This window comes from Anabas testudineus, chromosome 21, assembly GCF_900324465.2.
Source record: "Anabas testudineus chromosome 21, fAnaTes1.2, whole genome shotgun sequence".
NCBI lineage: Eukaryota > Metazoa > Chordata > Actinopteri > Anabantiformes > Anabantidae > Anabas > Anabas testudineus.
Window position 1 is genome coordinate 23,163,609 of NC_046629.1, and position 27,987 is coordinate 23,191,595.

Here is a 27,987-nt window from a genome sequence, read left to right on the forward strand (position 1 = left end):
ATGGCATGTTCCATTAAGTTGTCGTGTGGGGGGGTAGGAGGGCACCGACGGGAAAAAATAAGACAATATAATTAATTTAACTCTTGAAGATTATATGATTGCATGTTTTATATGGTTTTCTAACTTAATATCGTAATAGCCTTTAGGAGCCCTACTGTTTGGGAACTCCAGACAGTTGCCTACCTTGCTTAATAGTACAGTCCACCGCAGGTAATAATGTCCACTGACACATGTTCATGTTAATATATTTATTATTTGAATTATTCTTAAATCTATCCACTGACACATGTTCATGTTAATATATTTATTATTTGAATTATTATTATTTTAATTATTTTTAAATCTAAAAGATAAATAGTCTCGGCACAGTCTGCACCTGTGTAGTCTACAGTCAATAGCAAATTATTGGCACCATAGACGTATTATGATGATATGATGGCTGTAACACTGTTTCATGTGAATGTGGGTTTTATTTGAACTTCAACATGAATACACATAAATATTGGGATTTTTTAAGAAAATCAATTTTCATCTCAAAAACAACTTGAATACAAGCTTGTGTGTGAAGTTGTAAAAACATGTATTTTCCTAGGAACATATGCAGTTCATGCCAGTTGCATGAGAATATAAAAATATTGAAACTGAGATGAGTGAAAGACCAGGTGGTAAATGTGATATAAGCTCTGCTTCAACAGAACCGCTCAACTACCCACACAGCACATCTTCCAGCTGTGAATATCTGGGTGTCGCTGTGTATTAATGCATCTAGCATTCACATGTAGTCATTCGTGTAATTACCCTCCTGGATTGCTGCAACAAACACACTTTGTTTCACTTTATTTTTCAACATAAAAATTAACCAATACAACTATTTACATGAAAATACATAAGATACCTTTGATGCAGATGAACCAATAAACCAAACCTATAACAAAAACATCTAAATAAAGAGATTTCAATTAATTACATTTTTTAATGGAAATAGTAGATACCACAGCATGTTTAAAAATCTGAAGCTACTCAACATAATTAAGACCAGTATACTTTATTGTGACCTGTTTACATTCCAAGTAAGACCTTAAGTACAGCTGTGCAGTACAGTGGGCTATGTACCAGTGATCATGTACTCTTACAATAACAAGCATGCCCAGTATCTGAGATGAGTTTGGAGCTACATTTGAAAAACCCAAATCTGATCTTTGATGATAAGGAAGACAAACAGTTCAAAAGACAATTCACCAAACATGCATCAAGCCTACATTTTGCCCTGTGGTGGCTGAGGAGCTGCTCTTTAGATTGACCTCTTGAGACCAGGAAGTGTGAGTTCAAACCTTAAGAGGAAAGACAAATGAATTATTAACATAATTATACTGGAACTATGTACGGTATTTGTTTCCTCACATTTCTGAACATTCTAATGACTACAGAGAATGTTTGACAAGCATGTTTTACCACTTGTGTTTTTGAACAGACTAAACATAGATATACTGTAAATTAACAATTTTGTTTGTGAGCTTTACAGGAAGAGGATTTAGTTTTCTTTGGACAGAGCCTGGCAAACAGTTTGCAGCTTTGTGCTAAGCTAACCAGCTACTTGCAGTAGCTTCATAGTCACTGTACACAGGTAAAGGGAGTACTGGTGCTGCAATTCAATGTATCAACTGATATAATATATTAAACTCAACTTTGTGTCCTAAACACAGAAATTTGCAGCATAGAAAAGAAGAACACAGGGCCCCATACCATTCTGTGACACCTATTGATAGGTTCATCTGTGAAAGATCTAACATCACCTGTGGACAGAAAAAGCAAATCTTTAAAATCCAGTCACATTATCCAGACAGAGTTTTACTGAGTACAAATATGTGCCAGCCATTGTAGTCAGGTTGTTAGTTCTGTCAGGAATAAAAATAATAAAAGAAAACATGGTCTATCACAAGTAGTAATACCTACCATTCCAATGTCCTTTCTCTCCCGTGTGTGGAACATTTTGTTGTTCTTCACAGCCACGTCCAACTTCCTCGTTTGAGCTTCCTCGAGTGTCACTTGAAACTCAAACCTGTGGTAAAAGAGAGTCGGCGGAAAGAAAAAAGTGACAGATGCACCTTTATATTCTGTAACAGAATATACTGAATATTGGCAATCCCAAAAAAAGCCAAGCGTACTTGTCATTGAAGACAGGATTGACTGTCTTCTTCTTGACATGTGTCCTCTTGCGGTGTCTCCAGGTTTGGTCAGGGAGCAAATACAGGCGAACATAGGAGTCTGTGCCGTTCTCGCTGCAGGGGAATAAATTCCTGTAGGCAACACAGACATATAGTAATTAGTCATAGCTGCCTTTGCTTTTTGCATTTTGGTTATTCAAAGTTCTGAGATGTAAAATGTGTTCAGATCTAAGCTTGTTTTCTGCCATACCTGCAGGAGTTAACCAGGACGATGAGTTTGTGTCTAAGGTTGGCGTAACGGACAGTCAGGTGGATCTCCCCAAAAGAACCCTGATGATTCCTGATTGCCCTATAGAGATAATAAATAATCCAATTAGTTCAGTTCATGACCCTCTGTGGGGAGCATAAAATTCTGCACAGTACAGGTATGAAAACGACATGAGGACACACAGATCCAGACTTACTCTGGATACAAGGCTCCATCTGAGATGTCAAAGCGTGACGAAGCGATGGAGTTTTCTGACAGCAGGCTGTGAGAGTCATAGCGACGCATGGTTGATATGGAAGGAGCTGACCGATACGTTTCAGAAGCCAGGAAGGAACCACGGCGGTGAGATGAATAATCTACATTAGAGCCATCCTGGGAGTCGCCTGCATGGATCGGAGACGAGGCTTGCAATGGGGCTTGGGTAGCGGAGATGTTGTTGGTGGAAGGTGGTGGAGAGGAGACCGTAACCACGGGAGAGGAAGTGGGTACGGAGTTGTTACTTGCTTGGTTGGTCTGTGGTTTTTGTTGTTGAACTTGCTTTGCTGGATTGGGTATAATCTTCGGTTGAAGTTTTTCCACATTAAGAATCTGTTGTGGGATTGAGGACATGGCTAATATCAATAGCAAACTACAAGAACAGAACTTTAAATTCACTTTCAGGTTCTTTTTAACAAGGTCTTTGGTTAAATATCATCTCAGTCACATGAACCACAAGTAGGTAGAAGCAAAAGGGACATTTACTCTACGTGTAATGTCATTTCCTTTGGACCCACCCTGAGAGTGGCCTTCAGTTTGATCTGGCTGTTGGCTCCAGAGCACTCCAGAGGGAAGCGCTGGTCCACTGTCATGTTGGAGGTGTTCAGGAGGCGACTCAAAGGCAAGTTGAGAACTCCAAGCTGAGTCTTCTTCTCGTGCTCTTTGACCTGAACCACAAAAACACAGCAATATGCTTTTTGACATGTAGAGGTTCAGGGGGAACCATCAAAACACTGCACGATTTCATAATGCCACCTTTGTTACATATCGTACAAGTATGGTCATAATAGTAGACCTGCATGTTTAACCAGCATGCAGGTCTACCTGTTTTACAAACCTGAACAATGAGCTGTTGTACTTTGACACTATGCACAAAGAAGGTGAAGCCCTCCTCCCACACTGGGTCTTTAGATGCAAACACAACCTGTGGGAAGAAGACAAGATACATTGTGCACCTGTAATCATGCTCTCTTTTTTACCAATATACACACAGAGCATATTGTGTAATAAAAAGCGAGCGGTACCTTGCTTTTCTGAACATCCTTGTCCACTGAAAATTCCACAAAGGAGTTGGGAAATTGAGTTTTCTTGGTGAGCTGCAGGAAAAGGAAATCAGTGAGGAGGAGTGTATCATTTTGGGATTGCTACTCAATCGAGACTGCATGTTTAAGACACAAGTAAAAAAATAAGTTGGAATGATTGAGATATTCAACATTATGGGGACATAGTTGCTTTTTTCGTTTGTATGTTATGCACTGTGTGTCCTATGAAAACTGAAATAATATCTCAACTACTTGTGGTGGTTGTTTCCTATTCTCATTAAACTGAAAGCAGCTCACTGAAAAAGGGAGACGTCATGAAACTAATGTTGGGAGTTTGTCTACAGGCAGTCGGTTGTTTTCTGGGTTGGGCAGATTCTGCATTCCACTCCTTAATGCAGTGCAGACACACCAACCCATCTACACTGTGGGATATATAAAACAGATGTTTATGTTGGCAAAAGAAATATATGGAACCTTTTATGATTTCTGGAGAAGAATGTGAATGCTAGTGGTGGCAGCCACAGGCAGCATGCTATGGGCAATGGCTGATATTCATTTTAACATTCTAGGTAAATAGAACCTGAACATCAACATATTTAAATGCTGCACTTCCCTGTGTGGATGGATTTTTATACAATGACCAGCAGAGGGCACTCAGAGGCAATAGCTGCTGCTGCTGGCTTCAGTTCAAGCCAGGACACCATGTGTTGCCATAGGTGGTTTTAACTGGTCAAAAAGCTTTCCTAAATCATTCTCAGCCTGTTTGTAAATGTTTGATGTGTATTAAACGTTAGTGGCATTTATGAATATGCCCTGTACACCAACAGCAATCCTACAAGTAAAATGATTTGTTAGTTATTTAGTTGACTCATCGCAAAAATCAAGGAACATGAACAGAACCTGGTAGTGACACACCCACATGAAATGACAGACATGCACCGGACAAGCAGGTAATACCAGTTTTAAACAGGGACCAGTACACCTAGAGCCCTAACAGAAAGCATCTGACTGAGGCGTTTATCTCACATCCAAATACAAAAGAATGACTAACTGGAAAGCAGCTACGCGACTGTCTTATTTACTGTGGCACTGACTGAACAAATAAACGAAACCCGTTTCACATATTTTCTTCAAGTCTTCGTTTGGCAGGCACTACCAATTGAAAGGATTAAGTTCCCTAATAGACAATACATGTGTTAATTTAAGTACATGCTCATGTTTCAGGAACCTGGGAGAAAATTAAAAATCAGCACCTTTTCAAAAGTAATTAGATTTATTAGTAAGTTCAAATTTTACTTTGAATAAACAAATGTATCAAATGTTCCTAAAAAGAGCCAGATCAAATTAAATTTACTTGAGATTCATTTTATGTATGTCAAGATCTGAAGGAAATAAATTATAATGCAATTTGCACTTTGCAATAACTGCAAAGTGATTAACGAGATGAGATTAGACTAATGGAGGTATGACCAGTGGAGGACTGGTAAATAAAATATATATATAGATAGATAGATATATAAAACACAGTGTGTATTTCATTCTGATTATTTATGTACAGTTGTATGCAAAATAAAGGATTTGCACATTAGTAACAGATACTGTCGATCTCAGTATGGGAATTAGATAGAAGTAGATATTTCTAGTCTGAAGCACTTTGATTTTAAAGCCTTTCTTCCTTTGTAGGAATCACACAATTTCTTTTTAGCTCTTTAGACAGACGCTCTCAAGATGAGGGAGCAATTGAGTGTTGGTTTTAAGAGTCAGAGAGTGTATCCGCTCTGGATATGTCGTCAGTTGACGAGTGACTAATGACTGCCGTACAAGTCCTAACAAGTCAATCAATGCCTGACAAGTTAATGATGTTGTCAGCGCACAACCAGAGGGTGTCCAACCCTATGACACGTGACAATTACTGTTGAATTTTTCATTGAATTCTTTATGACCTTTTTCAATAAGAAGTGCTTCTTTTTAATGTCAGTCAGCAGCAGGGCTCGTTTTCATTTCTTTTCACTCAATACAGAGCCTCAATGACCTACTGAAACTTTTGTATACAATTATTAAATTCCGACACAAAAAAAAAGCAACATACCAAAGTTTTTTTGTGTTTTTAGAGATGAAGTAGGGTATATATTTTTTTGTCTTTTGAATGGTTTTGGAGTAATTGTCTAAAAGCACTGCCTTGTCTTACCATAATCTACTTTTTCAAAACCCATCTTACCCGAGTTTCTTTTACGTGCTTTCCATGTTTCTGAATGTCGGTGATCTCGCTGTGTTTCTGCAGAAAAAAACAAAACACGTCAACACATTTGTTAATCCATGCTGCATCATCTGCTTTAAGCAACAACCGTCCCTGTCAGAAGTTAGAAGCCACTTACTGGTAGGTTGGAGGCGTTGTCCAGATATACTGCGAGCATTGCACAAGCAAGGCCATTGTCAGACTGGAGGAGAGTGAAGGCAGACAGCAATGCATGACTTACATGACAACTTAACAGATGGCCCAGTAGCTCTTGTTACACACAGCCATCACTGCACTGACTCGGGCAGACTTGTGGCCAGAAATGCAATCAACAATAAGGATTACTACCTCCTTCAGTAGGCTGGAGTCAGACTTAAGGGAAAGCCACTGGAGCTTGAGATGAACCTCTCCTTTGTCGACCCCTTCCAGACGGAACCACTGCAACCGTGAGAGAGATTCATTTATCAACATGACATTTATTAAACCGCAGAGTCTACAATTTAAAAGTTAACAATACTGTTGTTGCAAAGTCTCAACAACAGTAGGAAAGAGTCTTCTGTGTTGTCCTGCTGTGGAATCATGCTGCGTGTACAAAAATAGAAATTCTGTCTTTATCCAGTTTTAGCCACAAGTAAGTAAATATAAGCTCACCTGATCCATATCTTTTTCCTTCTTCACTTCTCCAAAATCAAGGTTATACCTAATGCAGAATGTTCACATGCCAGAATGAAATAGAATGTGAGTGAAAACATCACAGCACGAATATCATATACCAATAATACTTTTACATTGGTATGTATTCAAACTCATTTGAATGAGTAAACGACGGCTTCAAATCTACTACAAATCTCTGGCAGTCAGAAAAATGACTCTTCTTCACACAAGAAAGCTGAGGTCAAGATGTGAGAAATAATAACGATGCCATTGTGATCCTGCTACAAACACAGAGCCAAAAACTCACAGTCTTCAAGTCCCTACCCTGACATGTATGTATGGCACGTATATAAAGCTCAAATATACTAGAGGCTAAATCATTATCTGATAACTGTGTAGTCTGGTGAATACATTACGTGACTCAAACTGATCCTACTTATGCATGCTTTTATTAGATAGACTCTTACTTTCCAAGGAAATCATCTTTATCCGTGTCCTCATCATATAACTCCATCTCCAACTCCTGCCCTGGGGCCTCATGGACAACGAACTGCACAGCAATAAAGAAAGACGGATGTTTATTAAATGTCTTTCACGTGGGGTCTTTGAGAGAAAGACCCCACTGCCTACAGTCAGAAGCACTGCACGAACACCGGGCATAGCCAGTAGAATCATTTATCAAATCATTTAGAGTGAAAGAAACCACTGGTGTAAGAAGCAGCATACACAGAATGGACAAAGAAAACACGCACCTGCAAAAGGTATACGTGCTACGCTGTCTGATACGTCTAGATGTAAATGCCAGGAAATAAAAGCTGATCTTTCTTGATCATAAAATAATTGGTCTTGCTGTTCCAATACTTTTGGAGGTGACTGTATGCACATGATGACGGCAGCACATTAATGAAGTTACCTCATACACTTCGTTCCATATCGGGTTCAAATTCTGTTTAATGGTCTTGCTTTTGAAATGTCGGTTGCCGACTCTGAGTTTTGCATACGGGTCGGATTTGCCTTTCACTAAACCCATCATGTACGTATCCTTAGCCAACAGGTCTCTGGCCTCCAGCAAGTGGACCCTGACCACCCCCTGAGGAGCAGAGAAGGAATGCAGCGTTTAAACCTTCAGACTTCAAAAGAAGAGCACATTATCACATTGTCTTTGTTGGGGTATATCCTATTAAAAATGCAGTTAATATTGCATGGAAAATGTCAAAGCGTGTCTTACATACACGAGGTAGGGGGAACCTCATCTCGTCCACTTTGACCTGGTCTATGAGGGGAACACACATGCGGTTGGGCAACACCATGAGAGAAGCAATGATGTCCACGATTGTCTCCTCACTCAAGGAACTGGAGGGGGACAGCAAACAGCAACATGTTGGGTGTCCATTAAAATGAAGACATCATTACAGTTCATTGTCTGTCATCTGGAAACTAACCCAAAGGCAGGGCTGTCCAGAATGTTGGTAGCACCAGTCCAGTTGATCTTCAGGGTCTGGGAAACAATTTCAATTTTTAAACATTAACTTCACAGTAAGGAATGAATTAAAATACGGATTGAGCAAGGACTGAAAATGTCTGTGAGCACTCACCGGGCGGCGAATGAAAAAAAGGGTGACACCTCCTACTAGTGGTGCTTGACTAATGAGGGGCTCTAAAATGACCCTGAGCATCCCACTGAGCTGGAAGATTCAGAACAGCTTTATTTAATTATTTGTACAATAGAAGTAAACACATGCAGTATGTTGAGCATAGTCGTAATTCACTCAGCAGATAAATCAGAGCTCACTTTGAGTTCTTTGATACCAGCTGTGATCGGTGGCTTCACGGTAGCTTGGATGTCCACGTCACCAATATAACTGCAAAGTGAACAGTGCTGGTGATAAGTAAATGGCTGCCAGGTAAAACAACACACATACCCACGAGGCTCAAACACATTTAGTAGCTGAAGATGAAACCGAAACACATCTGAAGTTAATAATGTGTCTAACTCACCTTATATTCAAGTCCAGGATGACCTCCTTCTGATCCACTTCATGGGTGTAGGCTTTCATTCCAGTGATCTTGAGAGGCTGGAATTAGTAAAACATAGACACTGTACCCTCAGCTGGTCAGCCACAGGAGTGTGCTTTCCTTTTTTGAAACCAGGCAGCCAGCATGTGAATATTCCACAATGATTCAAATAAGTGCCGACTCACCACACGTCCAAAGTGGATCTTGGTAAATGTGAACATTCTGAGCGCGGCGTTGGAGAGCCTGACAGTAGGCTGGATCTTTTCTCTGAGGAGCTTGTCCATGTACATCCCAAAGAAAGGCCAGGCCTGCTCCAGCACCTGACAGAGCAGAAAGTTGGACAATACGTCATCTACGACATCCAAGTCGAGGGAATCCTCGATGAAGCTACACATCAAACCGTTTGTATGGCGTGCTGTATCTATGATACTAAGGCAAATGTATGAAAAAACCAAACATGTACCTTGTTAAGCCAGTCGACTTTCTCAACCTCAGAGAACTGAACCTGAAACAGAAAAACATGACACTTTGACAGAGTTGGGTTTATTTTAAAGGTCCAGCTGTAGCGTTTTAATTCATTTCTTAGCATCAGAACTGTTAAATTATGAAAAGTGGAAGTGCAGCAGTCATTTATCCAAGTTTACAGTAGTGGACTGTGACAGAGGTATAATCTCATGAACCTGTCATCCCTACAAACCTAAGTCCAATCACTGGGTTCTTTCTACAGTCCTGAAGATGGAAACCAAACACTATTGTATGATGGTATGAAATAAGATCAACTGATATAATGTTCTTACACAGGGCAGAAACCACAAACCCGCATCTTCACAAAGAATTCTGCATGTGCTGAACCTTGCCTTTCAGGTTTAAAACATAGTTTAGTCATAATCTCCAAGTCTCTGATACACACTCACACTCAGTGAGAGCTTGTTGGGACACACACACACACACACACACACACACACACACACACTGTTCCCAGCAGTAAAATCTCACTTGATATATGAAGGATCCTTAGGTTTCTTAGTTTAGATACTTATTGTCTCTCCCTTCTTGGTTCCCATGAGTCACTGAGTGGGTGTGGTGTAATCAAATGTGGAGAGGCCAAACATCCTGCAAATTAACAGCATGTTGATCTGGCCATTTCTGAGTATGGGAGGTTCAGCCTAAGTCTGGCATGTCATGCAAATACAGCGTATTGTTGTCAAGTCAACAGTGCACAGCTTGTTTCTGGAGGCCTATGTTTTGGTTGCACACAGTGTTGCTGAGATGGACCAACAAAGACACCAGAGTGACCACAAGAGGACACAACTGGTCTGATTGGACATCCAGGATTTGGACCTTTCTGTCATGACTGGGTTCAAATTCCATCGCTGGCTGGTTGTTAAAGTGCAGTTCACCTGTTGGTCCAGCTGATCTGCTCAGTGACAACCTGCAGCAGCCTGTGCTGTCCCTGAGTCACAGTAGTAGAACCATACGTACCCACGATGCCATCTGCAAAGTATTTTTCAGCTCCTTGTTGATCACATGTGTTTCATTGTCCACAAAGTCGATAGCAGTCCCGATCCGAGTGTCCTTCCACTTGCGGTTTTTCTTCCACCAGGTGATCATCATCATGCACAGCAGCACCCAGCTGATGCTGAGACCCAGGTACCCAGTCAGATACACGGGGTAGAAGACCAGGAAGGCTCTGCCTATGTAAATGAGAAACTCCATCAGGATCCGGTTGACAGCGGAGGAGTTGAGCCTCTCTGTGCTGCCGTGGATGGACAGGTTCTCCCCGGGCCCCGCTCCATCCGTGGGGCCGCTTGGCAGCACCGGTTCGGCCGTTGCCATTCGGTCGGACTCCCGCTGGGACCCAGTTCGTAAAGTCCCCAAGAGTCGTCTCTGTCCTCTGCCCTGACAGGTTTCTGTATGGACGTCGGTCCCACTTGTGCTCTGCTTCCTAAAGGAAACAGATCCACAGCAAAGATGAGCCGCGAGTGTTCAAACTTCCGTGTTTGAAAGTTCCAAAACGCAGGTAAGACACACCTGCGCCCATGGGTGGAGAGTGCGCCGCGTAAAAAGGGATTCCTTTGAATGTGGAAAAGTCATCCTGTAATATTGCGTTAGGAGTTCTTTTGTGTGTCCCTACAGGTATTCAGTAATGTGTATTTTTTGTTCTATACATTTTTAATGTTATTTCTTTCAGAAGACCCTAATCTTCAAACCTCGTCGCCATGTCGTAGGTTACATCAACAGTGTTGCACCTATTTTGGGATGTGCAACGACTAAAACCCTAACATTTTGTTTGTTTTTGTTTTTGTTTTGTTTTTACCAGCAGGAGAGTGAAGCAGCTGTGCTGACGCAGCGCGGCCTGCAGATGGCGCCACAGAGTTAGGCTCTGATTTGAATAAAGCTGTGCAGAGAGGTCGGTGATTTCCTGGTCTGTCCTGTCTGTGATTGATGGTCAATGATTAACTAAACCCTGTGCATGAAAGTTAGAACATCTAGAAATCAAACTGCACTTTGAAGATACAAAAAGAAAGTTGACATGCACCAGATCCAGTAGAAGATACTAAAAAAAGAAATCTTTGAAAGTAGAAATAATGTGAATATTAAACTTCATCCCAAACAAAATAAGTCACTTAAAGCTTTTGCAAAAAATTGCAATGGAGATTTCATATTGATTTGTGACTAAACGTTTGATTTGTGGTTGTGGTTAAACATAAATGAACAATGCAGACTAACATAATCTCTGTTAATGATTTTATTTCTGATATTTAGTTTACACTTAAGTTTTAATATTATCTTAAACATTTTATATCACCTTGGTTTTAGGTAACTCCCTAAATTGAGAATATATTATTATAAATTCAGAGACAAGCAAAGCAAGTTTTGCCTTAAACTGGACAAAAGTGATAAAACAAACATTTGTCTCTAGTTAATATGCAAACTTCTATGGAAGTGTGTTTGGCATTGAACAGACAACAGACAACAGGATATGGTGTTAAATTAGCTTTTATTTGAACAGGCTTGTTTAATAGAACAGGAGTTAACTTTCACTTTTCCTTCTAAAACCAAAAGTAATTGCTAATCTGAATGAATGCGTCCTGGATCAGAGCAGGTGCTTTCCACCAGCCTCTCAAGAGCCAAAAATCTGTGTTACGTAATGTATCTAACATATAATGATTCCATTTACTGTTCATTTACTGCTTTCTGCTTGCATGATCATAGTAAGTTCAGATATTTTCAAGCCACTATTCTGGACCTGATCTGTTCTGGAGAAGAAAATTACTATTACTATTATATATTGTACATTTAAACCAAATATCCTAAGTAGAAGCGTGTAAACTTTGTACTATGTCAACTAAGTTTTTATTTATTAGCAAAGACTTTCAGAAAGCAATGTACAATGTAAGGCATTTGTTTTTGCTTTGTCAGTGCAAAATGTGTCACTTGAATGTAATCAAATATTCAGGACAAGCCTGGGAGTCGTGGAAGATTACGAACATGCTGGGTTTGGACATGTTGTCCACAACACTGTCGTACTTCTGAACAGAGCCAGTGCTCTTCTCCGGTGGTACAATCATGCCTTGTTGTCCAAGACTGAAATCCCCAGTCAGCACTTGGCAGAGGTACATGAACTTCTCCCCATTTGTATTTGGCTTGGAGTAGGTATCGTGGGCAGAGTAGCTTGCATTGACGGCAAAGTATGTGCCATTTCCGTAATATGTAGCTGAAAACAGAATAGAAGCAGAAAGTTGATTAGTTACTCTTCGAAGAATTTGCTATAATTTAGTTATTTTTTTAAATAGCTTTTTAAAATTAGTTTTAAATAACTGATTAATAACTGTGATGTTCAGAACATCAACTGAAAAGGCTCTGACTACTAGAGATGACAGAGCCTTTTCAGTTAGAGCCCCCAAACTCTGGAACAACTTACCCAAGGAAATAAGATCAGCTGACTCAGTAACATCTTTTAAAACTCTCTTTAAAACATACCTCTACCGGCGAACCTTTTGTGATCTTCTGTAAACTAAAACAAATCTGTCTTTGGGAAGACTCTCCATTAGATTGCAATGTTTTTACGTTGGAACTGGTCTTCCTAAGGACCGATGTGGTAGTTGTTTGTATTATTGTTTTGTTTGTATAACTGTTTCCTGCTCCCCAACTCATTAAAATTCAATTAGGATGATAACTTCAGATAAATTGTGCATTTACTGATATTGTTGTGATCTAACCTTTATTAAGCAACACAAGTTTGTTAAAATATGGCTAGGAGTGGTGTAAACTAACAACAAACAGTACATGAACTTTGTATGAAGTGTTGCAGTGGAGAACAGATTAAACGCTGCATTTCTAACATGAGCTTCTCACCATTCCTTCCTGCGTAACTCCTGTTGAAGCCATGTTCATTGATCCAGTCCACAGTGGTGTGGCAGGTGCCATGGAAGAGACGCCTAACATTATTCCCATGACCATTTCTCTGTTCCATGTCTCGCCTCTTAACCTGTAGGCTTTTCCACAATCCAGGGTTCTGAATCCTCTCAATCTAAAAGACGGGCAAAGCACATTTTGGTGCATTCTGTTCTGGCTGAACGTATATTACTTCCACATTAAATAAATAAAATTCAAAAGTTATACAAGACTTGTCTATATATGATGCTAATAATGTCAGCAGCTGATGCTGCTCCATACCAGTTATATATATATAAGTAAAATATTATACGTTCAATTCACCTTAGCATGTTAAATAGTAAACGGCTGGTTAGTGTAGTGGTAAGATCACCCTGGGTAAGTAGCTTTGGATAAAAGCGTCTGCCAAATGACTAAATGTAAATGTAAATGGACTACCTTTGTAATGGTTCGATTGCATGAGGCCTTGAACAGATTCTGGACTTCGTCGTACTCTCCTGTTCCTGCCTTGATGGTGATGGCCTGACATGTAGTGTTGGCTGGCATGGCATCCCAGTGCTCAGGTATGTCATCATCTAGTGGCAGAAACCATTTCATTTTTATTAGCACCACCATGTTTCACAATATTGTTTGGTAATAATGACATTATTGTTGAACCTTTTACAAGCCAGAAGCCGACAGACTCTACTCTGTCTTTCACTGAAATACCTTTTAGTTTGTCAATCCTCTTTATATTCAGTGTACGTCCCTGGCTATCAGTGGCTGGTCCACTCGGCATGGTGACAGTGTAGTCTTGACCCTTAATTGTAACTTTTACAGTTTTTTGGTTATTTTCCAGTGCTTGCTCAAGGTTGTAGTTGGTCATTGCATCAAAACTCTGAAACTGAAACCCTTGTTGCTGGTACTGCCAGTCTGCCACTGTGCCCGCCAGCTCAATATTCTTCTCCAGCACCTGCTTATCTCTTGCCTTCCTCAACATCTCATGAATCACATTGCTGCCTTCAAGAACATCTTTGCTGAGCCCCTCAATGGTGACTGAAGCTTGTCCTTTCTTGCTTTCAGTCCTTATGCTCACGCCCAAGGTCTTCTGGATGTTCTCAAGGTGCTTGTAGTCTGCATCAGAGAAGCTGTGGATGGCATTGTCTTGAATGTTTGAGGAGTACAGCTCTTTCGATATTAGGTCATTTATCCACTTCTTGGCTGAGTCTACGTCGGTCTGTGAGTTACCGCAGATATGAAAGCAAGCAGGGTCTACTTTCAGAGCCTCAATGACGAAATCTCCTTCTTTCTGAGGTTTATCAGCTGTTCCAACGAACAAGGCTAAAAAAAAAAAATCCAAACCTAACATTAGAATTTAACATTCAAAACTGATTATGTCCACAGGGATATGAAATTATTCTTTACTCTGGACTTACATTTGATTTTGGAACCAATGTTTCCCCAGAACCCTCCTTTCTCCTTAGTATCACTGGCTTCAATCTTTGCTCTTTCTTCCATACTGTTGTAGAAGTCTTTCAGCATGGGTGGTTGGAAAATAACTATTCGAATTGTCTTCAGTGGGACTGAAGGGTTTGAGTTTAAGACATCAATAACTGCATCCAGCATGGCGTCTGCTACCTGCCCAGGCTGTACACTGCCTTGACCTAAAATGATGAAAAAAGAATAAAAAATAAAAATAAAAACAACAACAACACTACAAATGCTTGTTAGACAGCACACACACACACACACACACACACACTGAACAAGCTCATAACTGTATCCCTGAATCCGATTAATTCATGTATAGGGAAATATACCAATATGGTTTCTGAGTGTTATTTATGGAAACAATTCCATTAATTAAGATGGGTTGAGGAAAAAAAAGGCAGATTTCTGATATAATTAACTGGTTGACAAATCTCACCTGTGCCAATGGCTGGGAATGAGACAGAAGTGTATGTGTTTTTCACACACATCTGGAGTGCATCTTTGACAGTGTTTTTGATTTTTACTGGGTCTGTCTGTCCAACCAGATGGAGGATCTTCTTACACTTCAGGTTACCCGGCTGGGTCATTATCATGGCTGGGTTGGACTGGGCAGCTACTGTAAGAATATACACAGAGGAAATAAATGTCTTTGAACCATGGTAACCATGAGTGTGTGTGTGTTTGTGTGTATTTAGGTCACTTCCCTTCTGAACAATCTAGAGCTATGATGTGGACTCCAGAATTGGGTTAATTATTGACTCTGTATCCATGTCACTGCCAGACATGAATAATATTCTAGTGTCAAAGCTTAATGCTCAAATGTTTGCTTACCAAGGTTTTGGCATTCTGTTTCAACAGCCTGACCAGCTGCATCCAGAATAGCCTTAGAAACTCCTAGAGGACAGTAAGATAGAACAACAAATATCATATACTGTTGTATATGTATTATATGAACACTATATACTATGTAGACATTTACTGTATATTTCAATTTAAATAAGAATTGATATGCAGGGATTATTTTATGTATGGCTAAAATTTAAACTATAATTAAGTCCTGACTGTCATTTACCTGACTTGAGAGAGAAGCTTTCATTGGAGGAGTTGACAATGACATCAGTGGTCTCCTTGGTTATGTCTCCTGTGACCACCTGTATAGCCACACTTCCCATTTTGGTCTCATGCATTGTTGAGCTTGAGGTAACTTTAGAAAAGGGGCCTAATAAAAAAGGAAATGACTCAGTTACTGCTTTATTACAAACTAAACCATATCACACTATTAAGTTTATTTTGTAACTGTAACTGTAAAAATCCTACCATAATTACATGTAATTGCACATTAAAACCTACCTTGACTCTGTGGAGAACTTGCAGACACTGGAATAACAGTGGCGTTGGGGAACTTCTTCTTAAATTCTTTACTAAAAACCTGGAGACAATATGAGAGATACTTAACATATATACTGCCATGCTTGTTTTGTAGCCTGAGTAAAAGCAAATACTACAAAGCTTGTTGTCTTTTCTCACCTGGATAGTCTGAGCATCACCTGAGTAAAGAATAATCATAACCTTCTTCAGATGTTTAGGTTGTTTCTTACTGCTAAATGCCAAGATTTCATCCAGCATCAAATTCACTACAAGGTCCTTTGGGAAACGCAGGTTTCCAGTGCCAATTGCAGGGAAGGATATGGAGGTCAAACCAGTATTCTCTGCCTTTTCCATGCAGTCTTTAAAAATGCCACGCAAGATCTGTAATGCAAAGCATAAAATACATTATCTTCACACAACTGAGGTGAAGATTTTGAAAGTTTACACAGGAATATAGACGTGACTTAGCAGTGCTTATGGCCACTTTTGACTTTTCATCAACTGCAGAGCTTCTGAGTCACTGACCACATATTCCACATGTTGTAATATGTGGTCAATGTGATGTTAATGGTTTACCTTGTCGGCTGTTCCTTGTCCCTTGTCCCAGTGAGGTGAAACTGCATGAAAAACTTGTTTGCTCTTTAGCTTGCAGCCGTCAGTGACAATGATCTCACCAACAATTCCACTAGCATTCTTAGCCTTTACCAACTGCTGAAGTGTGGGTCCAGCCTCCTGCAAGATGGCATTTGAAACTGCCCCTCTGTTCAGAGCCAGATCTTCAAAGACAGTGTTCACGGTCACCTCGGTCTAAGAATGTGTTAAAAAAATGCTGTCAGTTGCATGTTCATTTGACAAATTTATAGACAATAAGCGCTGCAAGAGTGAGTGCCTCTGTGAGTATTGTGAGTCTGGCCCTCAAATGATTTCTTAGTAAAAGATAATAAAAAATCCAAATTACCGTGGCATTCTCAATATTTCCCTTCACAAGAATGATTTCCAAGCCCTCTTTGGTCTTCACTTGACCCAAGCAGTTCGGATCAGATCCAAGTGGAGCCTTGATGGCTTTGGTCTGAGGAGTTTGTTGAGAATGACTGACACCATGGTTTCCAAACTCCTGCCTGACAGCTGCCTCCATAGCCTGAACAGCACCGTCGTCATTGTTCACAAAATGGATCTTCTTCAGCGTGTTGTCGTCAAATTTTTCATCGCAGTATTCTTTTGCTGCTTTGACAATCGTGATTGCACATAAATTAAGAGGGAATCCTTGGCCTCTGCTGATGACAGGTAGAGCCACAGAGATGATGTTGTGCATTTCAGCAAGTTCCAAGCTTTCTTTAACAGCTTTTCTTAGCAGCGCCAGAGCCTTCGGGGGTTTAGCTGGATCAAACTTAGGTCCTATTGCATGGATGACTTTTTTGCACCAAAGCTGCCCCCCTGCATTAGTAAGGACACAGTCTCCAGGCTTGAGCGGTCCCCTCACATTAATAACTTTGTCACATTCATCCTGCAACTGAGGGCCTGCAGCTTTCAAAAGTGCTCCTCCAAGACCTCCATTAAGATTCAAGTCCTGATTAGAAGAATTAACAACAGCATACACTGGGTAATGGCACATATCTGCCTTGCAAACAGCTATTTCAACTCCATCAGGTGTTTGAAGCTGGTACACAGGTTTTGGTACTTGTCTATGGGCCAAGTCATCCTGCCCAACGCTAATCTCATCAACCAGCTGAACCAGGCAATGAGTTTCACTCAACAGTGAGTTAACATACATGCTTTCTTTGTCCTTGAAGAACTTCTTTGCCCCGGCCTTGGCAACTTTTAAACTTTCAAAAAACACAGAAGAGACCAACTCCTCAACCAAGGTCTTGCAGTTTGAGACGTCAGCTCTAGAACCACTTAGACTGATGGAATCTTTTCTGTAAGACATTACCACTCTGTCTTGAAATGTTTTCAAACGTGAGGTATCTAATTTAAAGTATTCAACTATGGCATTGTGATTAACCACAACTGCTTCTTCAACGTGGGCATTCTGCTTTAAGAAGTCATCAAGCTCTTCACTAACTTTCATGACACTCTCCCTGTGGCCAGACACCACGGCCTGTTGACCAGTTGTGTTGATTCGAATTTTCCTACATGACTTACTGTTGGCTTTCTCTAACTGACTGACCAGGTGCTTCCACTCTGGCTTCTGCAAGACATTACTATCCTCCACATCAATGAAATGGGATATTAGCAGCCTTCCCAAATGGCCTTCTGCACTACTCAGATCTCTCTCAGAAACAGCCAGCAGCTGCACCCTGTGTGTGCTGATCTCAAATGCTGCATTTATCCCATTGGATATGAGGAGAGTATTTGTAAGTTCCTCTTGTTCTTCATCTTTGAGCAAGTCAAACACATATTGATCTATGTCTAAATTCTGTCGTTTTAATGCAAACATTGCATCATACATGACTTTGCTTGCTGCAAAAATTTCATCGTTTAAGCCAGTCACTGTCAAATCTTGGCAGTCCTTCTTGAAAGATATTTTGAGTTCTGGGTACACTTGTAGCAGCTTGTCCTGAAGGCCATCTTGACACAGAATATGAAAAGTTGATGGGGACATTTTGATCTCTTGAGTTATGCTGGATTTCTCCCTGCGTACCCTTTTGGCAATCTTGTTTAAAACTTCAGAAAGAGGTTTCTCAAGTCTGTTGACTTGCTCCACAAGGCCAACCACAAACAAATCACCACTGGCTTTCTCTGAGATTAGATCCACATCCTCCTTCTCCAACATCTGTCTGAGCTTCTCCTCAGACTCTTGCCATGCTTCTGAGTCTGGATGAAACTTCAGGGATCTGAATTTTGACATAGCTTGTGCAAAGGCTGACTTTACAGTATCCCTCCACTCTTTGATCATAACTTTGGCATCTTTTTGGTGTAGCAGTGAAGATACAGGGCTCAAGTATACGGTAGACTGGTTAGTAAAGTCTGCTTTACAAAAGTGTTTAGCTAAGTCACGGTGAATGGTCGCTGATGCTGACTGATTGCGATTTAGGTATCTCCCCATGGCATCGTCAATGGATTCTGAAATAGTAGCGGGCAGTTTCAGTGGAGGTTTATCTTTTCCATAGAGGGCGATTCCCAGAGATTCATAGAAAGGATAAACACTGATCTCTTCCTGTCTGATGCGATGCTTGTTCTTCTTCAAGATATTCCGAACAGCTAAGAACAAATATCACATGAAAAGTCACATTTTCTTGTACACATTCACAATTAATTTCATGTAAATTTAAAATAAAATAATGTAAAATGTACTGTGACTTCACTACCTTGGTGCTCTTTAAAGGTGATGATGGCAGACTGCTCCACTTGGTTCAACACAATATCTTCCACATCACCGCCTTCATTTTCAAAATACAGGCGGATAATATCTTCACTAAGATTCTGTATGTCCTCAGCTAAAACTTTTTTTGTGACTTCGAGGGAACAAACAGATAATTTATTCTTCTTGAATGTCTTGTTTTCAGGACATCTTGTCATGAAATTGGTATTTTCTGTGAGACATGATAAAAAGTTAAGGTGGTTAGATACTTAAAAAACACATAGATAAAAAACAGACATGTTTGAGGGAGAATAACACTGAGTTTAATTCTAACTCTATGTGGTCCCTTTAATCTGCAGGCCATGACTGGTCATTGTATAGGAGTCAAGTAATTTCTCACCACTTACTTACTGGCTTAAGCTAAACGCTTCTTGTCTCATGCTATAGTTATCTTGGTAAATCATCTGTCTATCAATATGTTTCCTCCCAGTAATTGAATTGTAAATAGATGAAGCTGGAGATCATAAAGGCACATTCTTGATGAACTGTGCTATTGAAATTATTATAGAGGAGTACCTTTTCCACTTTGGAAAGTAACCACAGCAGAGGAGATGTGAGGAATGATTTCCAGTGTGTAGCTTTGAGAGAGAGATTCAGAGTCTGAAGCCTTTAAACCTCTTAAAATGTTCTCGACCAGCATCTCGAGAAACTCTTGGCTTAAGGTCTCATTAATGTTTCCTACAACAGCCATGGTGGAGCACAGCTCTTCATCTGGTGTATCATCATCTCCGTGTTTTGCATCACCCTGAACTTCAGCTGCAGGTGTGACTTCATCAGCACTCGACTGTTTGTTGTTCACAGGAACATTCGCTGTTAACGAGACATGAACACAGCATTGACCACCACAGCTATAGTAATATATATATATGATAGCGTACTAGACATGTGAACCCTGAGGACAGTCTTGTACCACCTTATGCCGATAAAAATGTCAGCTTATGTACTGTATATGTGGTCACGTGTGGTCAGAAACATGACAATTGCTCTTTGGGTTTCAGGTGAACAACATAGAGGATACATTAAGGCCTTTTCAAGCAGCACTACCACTATTTTGCCAGCAGTGGGATCACAGACATGGACTGAAAAGCACAGCAGGGCGAGGGGAGAGAGGTCTAGGGGGTCATTGTAGAGCTAGCTTACGTTGCATATTGTAGCTGTAATTCACAACATTTGGCAATACATAAACTTTGTGTTATGTATTGTTTATGTTTCTGTATGCAATTATTACCTGCTGGTCCTTGAAGATTGATGTCAATATCAGTATTACTGGAGATGTGGAGGCATGACCATCTCTCCTGGTTACTTTCTAGGAATTTCTGGGGCGCATGAACTCGCCTTTTTTTTTCAGCTGGGGGTGCCATGATGGTCTTTACGATTATGGGTTCGGCTGTAATAATTAATGGTAGGCATTAGTTCCTAAGGCTCAGGATTATTGATATGACTAACCAGCACCCACGTCATGACCATGCATGCACTGAAGTCTGTATTTGCATCAAGCTCACTGCACTCACTCAATAACATACATTTAGCGATGACTCCATAGACTCATGTCTAATCTGCTGGTAACGTTATGAATTAAACCAACTCTGTGGGAATCTGTGAATGTCTGGCAACGTTATCTACACTAATTTAATAGGCAATATCACATTTGAATTAGTTGTTAAGCTGATGGTTAACTAAGATGTTTGTGTATTAGCAATGCCCACTCAAACTGTTTTATACTTCAGTGTGCTTTAGAGAGAAAGAAATGTAATTTTCACTCCACTACATTTATTTAACAGGTAAAGTGCTTTTCATTCAGATAGAGATGATAACTCAAATTCAGCTGTATGGCTCTCTACTGCCAAGCAGATATTTTCCTTTGATCCAGAGGCATAAACTTGTTGCAGTGTAAAGAAGACATAGTAGCAGCATTTACTGAATCACTGATGTGCAAAATAAATGTGCGTTACAGCATCAAGTGTTGATTTGAAGAGATTTTATTTTTTTACTATTGCATATCAGCTCCCATGGCATCAGACTTAGATCCTACTGATATCCAGGACCACTAGAATATGTAGGTGAAGTTAAGTTCCAAGGCTGGTACCACTATTTTGTAGTTGTGTGAAAATACACAGGTCAAGTTCCAGTGAAATTAAATTCGCTTAAAATTTTTAATTGCACCCTGTGTAAAATATATGTAAAACTGGGAATCCTCGTATCATGGCATAATATCTAAAGCAATTCAGTTGAAGAGAAAATGTAAGAGACAAATTTTGAGCAATACCGACAGCAAGTAGAGGATGCTACTTGGTCTTGTGACATGACATCACTACCCCAAGCCTTACTTTCTCTACATTTAATGAATAACCTATCAAAAGACACGTTTAATAATCTGCAACACACGGACAGTAAGACTTATTGTAAGCCACCTTGCATAACACATGCATATTTATCTCAGCAAAGGTGGTCCAAGAACAGTCCTCACAAGGGTTTCTGTCAATTTGTGGATACTAGCTACAGACTCCTGAAACGACATTATGCATTTCTCAACCATCTATGTAATTTTTTTATTTTTTTAGTACTGTACTATTTAGTATGATTGGTTATACAAACTACTGATTAAAAATAAGTTTCTTTCTGGGTTGAGGAATACATTTCTTGTCTTCAGGTTTAGATGGTAGCCTGATCATGCCTGATGATCTCCAGCTCAACATGATCCACATCAGGTGGTGTTAATGCTGTGGCGAAGTATTTACGCCTCATACTATAAGCCATGAGAAGATGTGTGTGTGTGTGTAAGAAACATTTTATTTGTTAACGTAGTGCTTACATTTCTTGTCGAATTTCTCAGGTGAAGTTTCCTGTGTAGAACAAATAAAACAATGCTTTAGTCAGTGTGTTACTCGGGCGTCGAGTTGGAGTTCACCTGAAAAAAAGAATCTAACTGAACGAGTTATCAGTGTCAAGGAAATAAATACTTTTGACTGACGTTCTTACATAGCGCCTCGGACTTCTTGTTTACGACTCTGTAAAACACATATCAAAGTATGCTGACACACCTTGGCTTACTGATTCCCCACATGACTACAGAGATAGAAGATGTCCAGGAACCTTTGTCGCTTTGCTCTGACTAACACAGGAGGAAAATACCACTGACATGTCTTCAAGCTTAGGCCAGAGAGTCATTGTTAAGTGTATAAGAGACTCAGATGACGGCAGGTTTCACTTTCACATTAATGACACTGTAGATGATTAAGGATGAACCCACTGAGCCAAATAAATCATCTTCATGAGTTTTTAAAGATACCTGTGTAGCCACTGACCTGAGCTGTTGTCTCGTCTGCAGGTAGGCGGACAGTCATCTTCAGGACTCCTTTATCCAAACTGATCTGGTGTGTCTCTCTCCTGCACACGTTTTTCTGGTCTGTGATGAAGACACAACCAGTCCAGGTCAGTAACAGACTGAGTAGCGTTACTTTTCGTTACTTTTCGTTACTTTTCGACAGCTCTACCTCCAGCTTGTCTCTGGTCTACCGGGCCACACTCACCCTCCTCTGTGCGGAAGCGAAGCGTCGCTGTCCGGCTCCCATGTTCGTAGTCAACCTCACAGTCGCCGCCGCCAGACTTCTTACTTTGAAAGTATTTCACTAATTTGTTTTTTAATCTCGGAGTGTCGTTTTCTTCGAGCTCGACGAGCACAGGAAACGAATATGCGTCGGCCATCTCTGCTGGCCCGACCGCGTCTGATCTGACTTACTTTCACTTTTGTTTCCTATGAAATGAAACGGTTGCTTTGTTGTCGAGTGAGTCCATGAAGTGTTGACGTTGATGGTCAAATGAAAGTAGCTGTGAACTGAAGAGGATCCGTGTCTTCAGGCTGCAGCCTCCGGTCCGCGCCCTCTTTCACTTTCTGTCTTCAGCCCACTGAGCGTCGGTCGCAGCGCAACTTCAAAATGTAAAGTATGAAAGTAAATGGTTTGTTTACAGGATAGACAGCGGTGAAATAGACATGTTTAGTTATTCACGTTAGCATAAACCGTATGGTCGCCTCGTCATGTTAATTATTCTAATAAACAGTAACTACGTAGAAAATGGCGGTTTGATAAATGTGCGAATAAACAGTCACCTTCTTTAAACTCTGCTAGTCCAACTACATCAGCTGGTGTTTAGGTAAATAACTGGCAAATATATAAAATATAACCAGAGATGGTGAGTAACTAAGTAGAAGTACAATTAGGAGGTGCTTGTACTTTATTGGAGTATTACTTTTACTCCACTACGTTTATTTTAACATCACTACATACTAGTAACGTTTTGCAAGATTAGATTAGTATATAATTATTATTAATTAACTAAATCATTCAAATACTACATGGTTTCAAATACTCGATTTTCTTAGTGGAATAGTTACACTTTTCTACTTTTATTTGAGTCGAAAAATGGAAAAGTACTTCTACTTGTAGTGGAGTAGTTTTCTGGGCTAGTACTTGCGTTTTGAATGTAGTATTGAGTTTGTGTGCTTATATAAAGAATACGCACTAATACATGCTTTAGTATTATGGGACAGGAACACACTGAAACTGCAGAGTAATGGTATGAAGTAGTACCTGTGTCTCTCTCTACTGGAATGAATGGAGAACAGCAGGAAAGTAGAGTGAAGTTTTTTTTTTAGTATCAGAGTATTTTTCACATATATATCATAGCACCACCAAAAAAAACAGAATTTGTATAGATCCACTTTGAAATACATGGACTGTATTTATGACGTTTGACGTGTGATGAATGTGTTAACCAGATCATTCGCTGAATGATTTTCTCACTCAGTGTTTTTCCATAGCTCTGTTCAGGAACCATGGAAAAAAAGTTACAACTTCCTCTTCGTGGATCTTCACTTGACATTGTGAGCCGATGTGGACCTGCTCTGGGTGAAATTATTCACAACAAATTTGGATGTGTGGCCACGTTCGATGGGGTGGATTTTAAAAGCGATCTGAGCATTGCACAGCAGAAAAAGCCAACTGCTGACGCACAGAAAAGGTTTTCTGTTATGCTCAAAAGTGGTGTTGAGGTGTCTGTGTGGAAGGCCGATCTCACGGAGTTCCCAGTGGATGCTGTTGTAAATGCTGCTAATTCAAAGCTTGAGCATTACGGCGGTCTTGCTTTAGCTCTATCCAAAGCTGGTGGCCCCAAAGTACAACAAGAAAGTGACTATTACATCAAAAAATATGGAGACGTGGAAACAGGAGGTGCAGTCATCGGAGATCCTGGGTTACTACCTTGCAAGATGATAATTCATGCTGTGGGTCCACAACTGTCAAGATATCGTCCTAATGTTTCAAAGGCTGAACCCCTGTTGAAGAAGACCATCAGGAGCATTCTCGTCTTAGTTGAGAAAAAACATTTGGAGACTGTTGCCATCCCTGCTATAAGCTCTGGACTGTTCCACTACCCCCTGCCCAAGTGTGCAGAGGCCATAGTGTTAACTGTGAAAGAATTCTATGAAAACAGATCCTTTTCAGGACATCTTCCTAAAGAAATCCGGCTTGTGAACCACGACGAGCCTACGGTGAGGGAAATGGAGAGGGCCTGCCATCAAATACTAGATCCCAAAACGTCCATGTCATACAGTCAGGCAGCAGCAGGAGGCAGAAGCAGAGGTGCTGCTGGAACCTCAACACCTACTGTCAAGATGGGAAATGTCATTCTCACACTGAAGAAGGGTAAAATTGAGGAACAGCAGGTATGGTCTTGTAAGGTTTCATCATGACTTAGTGAACTGATTATTTCCTTATGATTTACTGATTTAAGTGTGATTGAATGATTTAATATTAGTAACAGTACTTAAACCGATTCATGTCTTATATCTATATCTATATCTATATATCTATCTATATATATATATATAGAGAGAGAGAGAGAGAGAGATGTGTGTGTGTGTGTGTGTGTGTGTGTGTGTAAAAAACCTCTATTTCTAACTCTAATTGTTTTTTTTTTACAGACTGATGTCATCGTAAATACAATATCTCCAAGTCGAGATCTGAAGCACGGTCAAATTTCCAGTGCTGTACTTCAGAAAGCTGGTCCTGAATTGCAAAAAGAAATAAAAAGTGCTCCTTGTACTAATAATGTCATCTCAACAAAGAGCTACAAGCTTCGCTGTAAAGAGGTTTATCATACTTGTTGCTATGGACATGGAACAGACACTGTGCAGCAGGTACAGTATTAGTTTTAAAGACAATAGTTTAATTGAACTTTTTAATGGTGAATAATATTTGCATTTAGCATTCTCCCGCATGGAGGGCGGTGGTGTTACCACTACACTACCCAGCCTTATTTTATGTAACTACCCAGTTACATAAAATAACTGGGTAGTTATTTTATGTGATAAAATAACTACCCAGTTATTTTATCACATAATTATTTTAAGTTTTTCTTCATGAAATTTGACAACACTACACATGAAATACTTTTCCCTGGACAGATAATAAAATATAGCAGTGAACTGAAAACCTAGAATTCAGTTATTCAGTTTGCACTATTAATAGTAAGAGTAGCTTTTATTTTTACCATTTTCTGTGCTATTGTTTATTCATTACAGACCCTTTTAAAATCAGTTTTGGAGTGTTTATGGAGAGCAGCTGCAAAGCAACGTATGTCTATCTCCTTTCCTGCCATCGGCACTGGAGGCCTCAGTTTGAGTAAGGCAAAAGCTGCCATCATAATGTCAGAGGCAGTGGCCAACTTTGCCCAGACGTACCCAGATGTGATGGAAGTTTGTTTTGTCACATCTGACGACTACACATTTAAGGTTGTATTGCACAAATGCTTTCATGTTATTAGCAGAATGTTTCTGTATTAGTCATGACTGTCTAACCCTAGTGTGGAGAGATCTCGATAAAAGTAAATGATTTACACAGCTAAAAATAAGATATTAAACAACAACAACAGATAGAGAAAAGCAAAAATCTTCTGAATGTTTTCATTGAATATTGTTGTTCTATCTCTTTTAAGGTGTAATGTGGTTTGTGTTATGTGGTGTTAACACCAGGGGTTAAAAGTATAATGATGATCTTCTTCCCTTTCTAGGATTTTGAGGGACAAATGCAATCTCTCCATCAAAAGGCATCTTCCAGCTTTACACCTGGTAGTATACAAATGTTTAGTAAACATTTAATTACGTGGGAGTTGATGGTTGATTGAGATGTGCATAGTCACAGTAAAGAACACATTCACACGTTTCACATTTGTTTCAGTGTTTTCAATTAGCTTCATTATTTTATTACTAACATAATCTGGAGGCTTGCTGTAGAGTTTGCCATAAAGAGGAAGGATAATATAAATAATAGTAATAGTAAAATGCAGCAGTATTTACGTCCCTTATGTCTCCTCCACTAGCATTGGAGTACAGAGATGACTTCCGGGACACCAAACCTGTCTCTCCACAGATCTGCCTGATGGCTTGCTCTGCTGAAGCACTCCTTGAGGCTAAAAAAATGGCTCAGTGACCTCTTTAGATCCTCTGGTACCATTCACATCTACAACAACTTCATCCAGCACTTTGGAGAGAAAGAATATCAGCAGCTGGCCCATCTACACCAGCATATTAAGGAGTCTTTTGTGAAAGGTCATGCAAGCATAACTGTAAATGGGGATTCACATGAAGATGTTGTAGTTGCTGGGTTGCAGGTGGAAGCCATGCTCTGTACCATCCAGATGAAGTTTGTAACTGAAGAAGAGAATACCATGCTGGATGCCAAGTTGCCACTGCCCACTAAAACAGTGTCCTTTGAGAGAAAGACAGTCAACCACAATGGCCCATTATTCTCAGATATAGCGTATCGCTCCAAACACCAGGCGCTGCAGGTGGTGAAGGTACAGTTTATCTGAGTGTATTTGCTAGAGTGATCGTATTTTTCAGCACTGCATGACTAATGTTTTTGTTCTGTTCAGGCAGAAAAAGTGGAGAACGATGTACTAGAGATGCTGTTTAAGCTCAAGAAAAACCAGATAGATGCCAGACCTCAAAGAATGTTTCAGCGCATACCTGCACAGTTCTGTGAGATGGTCTGTCAGATTGGATTCCATGCAGAGTTTGCACCACCTGAAGGTATGATGCATTTAGTAATGTAACATCATCCGTTTGTTATTCTTGGTTAATGAAAATGTGATCGGGGTTACAGACGTATACGTAGATTGCACAGTAAAGAACAAACAAGCACAATTCAGTCTTTTTTTCCTTTATCCACTGTACACAGACACAGCATATGGAGAGGGCATCTACTTTGCTCGCAATGTTACCACGGCCATGGAGTTGTGGAGGGAACACAATGAGGAGTATCTCTACTTTGTGGAGGCTGAGGTGCTGACAGGAAACTCCACCCCTGGTAAACGAGGTCTCATCCTGCCACCTGCTTTAGAGACAAATCCCCAGATGTTTTACGACAGTGTAAAAGGAGGAAACGATATCGCTGTCTTGTTTAGTTCTTACCAAGCTCTGCCCAAGCACATTATCACCTGCAAGTTGGTTAATTTATCCACTGTTTCCTCTTTTATCTGAGTTTATGTGACAATATTAAGAAAGATTCTTCTGAAAGAAACTGAAGTGCACTCTTAATGAAGTACTATATAAACTAGTAGAAAAGAGAGGCTGTTTGTATTATTATAGAAATCCATATAAACAAGAGTATTTACACAATATTAGAGTAATCAGAGGTGCTGGATGAAGCTAAATATAGTATACCTGCAGATTAAAAACATCATTAGGTTTAGGC

General features: G+C 40.0%; 3 protein-coding genes across 6 annotated transcripts; 1 reads left to right on the forward strand and 2 right to left on the reverse strand.

The window, feature by feature from the left end:
- Positions 1 to 450: 450 nt before the first annotated feature.
- esyt3 (extended synaptotagmin-like protein 3) lies at positions 451 to 10,627 on the reverse strand. The gene is made up of 23 exons (XM_026376674.1): positions 10,120 to 10,627; positions 9,101 to 9,142; positions 8,823 to 8,957; positions 8,620 to 8,696; positions 8,414 to 8,483; positions 8,217 to 8,306; positions 8,064 to 8,119; positions 7,854 to 7,974; positions 7,535 to 7,711; positions 7,089 to 7,171; positions 6,619 to 6,667; positions 6,316 to 6,405; positions 6,107 to 6,169; positions 5,950 to 6,006; positions 3,714 to 3,785; positions 3,527 to 3,613; positions 3,207 to 3,356; positions 2,630 to 3,021; positions 2,416 to 2,514; positions 2,166 to 2,297; positions 1,954 to 2,059; positions 1,744 to 1,793; positions 451 to 1,331 (listed from the first exon to the last, which is right to left on the reverse strand). The coding sequence occupies exons 1-23, from the start codon at positions 10,471 to 10,473 to the stop codon at positions 1,292 to 1,294; spliced, it is 2,592 nt and encodes an 863-aa protein (XP_026232459.1). The 5' UTR covers positions 10,474 to 10,627; the 3' UTR covers positions 451 to 1,291.
- A 994-nt stretch (positions 10,628 to 11,621) lies between these two features.
- parp14rs1 (poly(ADP-ribose) polymerase family member 14-related sequence 1) lies at positions 11,622 to 23,171 on the reverse strand. Of its 4 annotated transcripts, none has more exons than XM_026376671.1 (18): positions 22,765 to 23,171; positions 22,540 to 22,640; positions 22,047 to 22,077; positions 20,463 to 20,621; positions 19,751 to 20,044; positions 19,182 to 19,406; positions 16,832 to 19,074; positions 16,450 to 16,680; positions 16,033 to 16,254; positions 15,856 to 15,934; positions 15,578 to 15,724; positions 15,337 to 15,399; positions 14,942 to 15,118; positions 14,451 to 14,678; positions 13,744 to 14,355; positions 13,474 to 13,610; positions 12,997 to 13,171; positions 11,622 to 12,355 (listed from the first exon to the last, which is right to left on the reverse strand). In XM_026376671.1, the coding sequence occupies exons 1-18, from the start codon at positions 22,937 to 22,939 to the stop codon at positions 12,072 to 12,074; spliced, it is 5,583 nt and encodes a 1,860-aa protein (XP_026232456.1). In that variant the 5' UTR covers positions 22,940 to 23,171; the 3' UTR covers positions 11,622 to 12,071. The 4 variants fall into 4 exon arrangements, with proteins under 4 accessions (XP_026232456.1, XP_026232454.1, XP_026232458.1 ...); XM_026376669.1 differs by having other exon boundaries at positions 14,942 to 15,121; XM_026376673.1 differs by lacking the exon at positions 20,463 to 20,621.
- parp9 (poly(ADP-ribose) polymerase family member 9) lies at positions 22,565 to 27,846 on the forward strand. The gene is given in 9 exon segments (XM_026376675.1): positions 22,565 to 22,666; positions 24,054 to 24,956; positions 25,215 to 25,430; positions 25,815 to 26,024; positions 26,303 to 26,360; positions 26,612 to 26,703; positions 26,705 to 27,088; positions 27,167 to 27,323; positions 27,472 to 27,846. Coding segments are annotated over 9 exon segments (2,343 nt in total). The 5' UTR covers positions 22,565 to 22,645; the 3' UTR covers positions 27,774 to 27,846.
- Positions 27,847 to 27,987: the final 141 nt, after the last annotated feature.

Bases quoted from the DNA above. Each gene is read 5' to 3' on its own strand.
- esyt3 (XM_026376674.1), bottom strand. From the start codon at position 10,473: ATGGCAACGGCCGAACCGGTGCTGCCAAGCGGCCCCACGGATGGAGCG. The intron at 3,614-3,713 runs GTACCGCTCGCT...TTCTTCCCACAG, and splicing joins AGGATGTTCAGAAAAGCAAG to GTTGTGTTTGCATCTAAAGA. The intron at 1,794-1,953 runs GTAGGTATTACT...TTCTGTCCACAG, and splicing joins AGAGAAAGGACATTGGAATG to GTGATGTTAGATCTTTCACA.
- parp14rs1 (XM_026376669.1), bottom strand. From the start codon at position 22,939: ATGGCCGACGCATATTCGTTTCCTGTGCTCGTCGAGCTCGAAGAAAAC. The intron at 22,078-22,539 runs GTCAGTGGCTAC...TGTTCTACACAG, and splicing joins CAGACGAGACAACAGCTCAG to GAAACTTCACCTGAGAAATT. The intron at 14,356-14,450 runs GTAAGTCCAGAG...TTTTTTTTTTAG, and splicing joins CATTGGTTCCAAAATCAAAT to CCTTGTTCGTTGGAACAGCT.